The sequence below is a fragment of the Austrofundulus limnaeus genome, unplaced genomic scaffold (genome assembly GCF_001266775.1).
Source record: "Austrofundulus limnaeus strain Quisiro unplaced genomic scaffold, Austrofundulus_limnaeus-1.0 Scaffold1, whole genome shotgun sequence".
Classification (NCBI taxonomy): Eukaryota; Metazoa; Chordata; class Actinopteri; order Cyprinodontiformes; family Rivulidae; genus Austrofundulus; species Austrofundulus limnaeus.
This window is the reverse complement of record NW_013952403.1, coordinates 3380375-3381480: the sequence shown is the minus strand read 5'-3', so window position 1 is coordinate 3381480 and position 1106 is coordinate 3380375. Positions and strand designations below refer to the sequence as shown.

Here is a 1106-nt window from a genome sequence, read left to right as displayed (position 1 = left end):
TATATATATATATGATTTCTATTTGAAACTTATAGTTAAGTATTATCACCTCTTTTTTTTCTTTTCAGTATAAACAAGTTTGTTAATAGTCCAATTTTTACAAGAGGCTTGTGTGGGAAACAAATGTTGAACAGAAGAGATGACAGATAGTAGTGTTAGCTAATTGTTTGTTTTTGTTCATTTATATGAACAAATCTGTGCCATTAGTCACAAAACTTAGATTGTGCTCTTGTATGTCTGTTTTCTGTCATCCCTCTGTCAAGCTGAAGAAAATAAACTCTGCTTTTTGAAGATGGATCTGGCGTACTTTAAGCTTTAGGTAACCATGATGAAGGCAACAGGCTCCATCTGACCTTCACGTGGCGACACTTGTTAAGATGTAATTATGAAGTATAACACTGAGATCAAGGCAGTGGCACCGATAAGATGACTGATAAACATTACGTGGAAGGACGGTGATAAAACCTCTGTCTAACCGTGAAACACATGTAAACACAACTAACGTGAAGATTGACTGCTGCTGGCAGAAAGGATTTTGGATGCCATGACGAGTGACTGTTGTTTTCAAGTTGTCCGTTGATTTTCGGGGAAAATAAATAACAGCACTGACTTCCCGGATGCCTTGTTTGTTTTCGTTATTTTTTTATGTTAGCTCACAGGTTAGCATTAGCTAACCAGTGCTGAGAATAAGCGACCACCCGGGACAAACAGAAACTACAAACACGGTTCTGCTTACACGGTGATGTGCCCGGCCCCTCGCATAACCACGGGCTCCGGGTAGTATCTGGGTAAGTTCTCCTCGCTCACTACGTGCTCATCCTCTTCGTCTTCTAACTCAAAAATGGTATCAAAGTCCGACATGTTGGGGAGTAAGACGCTCATGACGTATCCTGCGCGGCTGCGCACAGACGCACGAGACGAGGTCTGACATGTATGGCAGGCCGCTGTTACATATAATTATACCATATTCCAAGTTCTAAATTGTTTTTATTTTTTTTCTTCAAAGTTTTTTTTAATTATTTTTGGCAAAAACACAAACAAAAAACAAACTAACAGAAAAACACACCCCTAAAAACCCTCCCATCCCTCCCCACCTATACCGGATC

At 40.0% G+C, this 1106-nt stretch overlaps 1 protein-coding gene across 1 annotated transcript in view; it reads right to left on the bottom strand.

Moving 5' to 3' along the window:
* chic1 (cysteine-rich hydrophobic domain 1) overlaps positions 1-889 on the bottom strand; it is a 7620-nt gene extending 6731 nt beyond the window's left edge. Inside the window, exon 1 of the mRNA XM_014005276.1 lies at positions 737-889. Within this exon, the coding sequence (XP_013860730.1) occupies positions 737-882 (146 nt within the window). The 5' untranslated portion in view covers positions 883-889. The remainder of the gene's footprint in view (positions 1-736) is intronic.
* Between the last annotated feature and the right edge of the window lie 217 nt (positions 890-1106).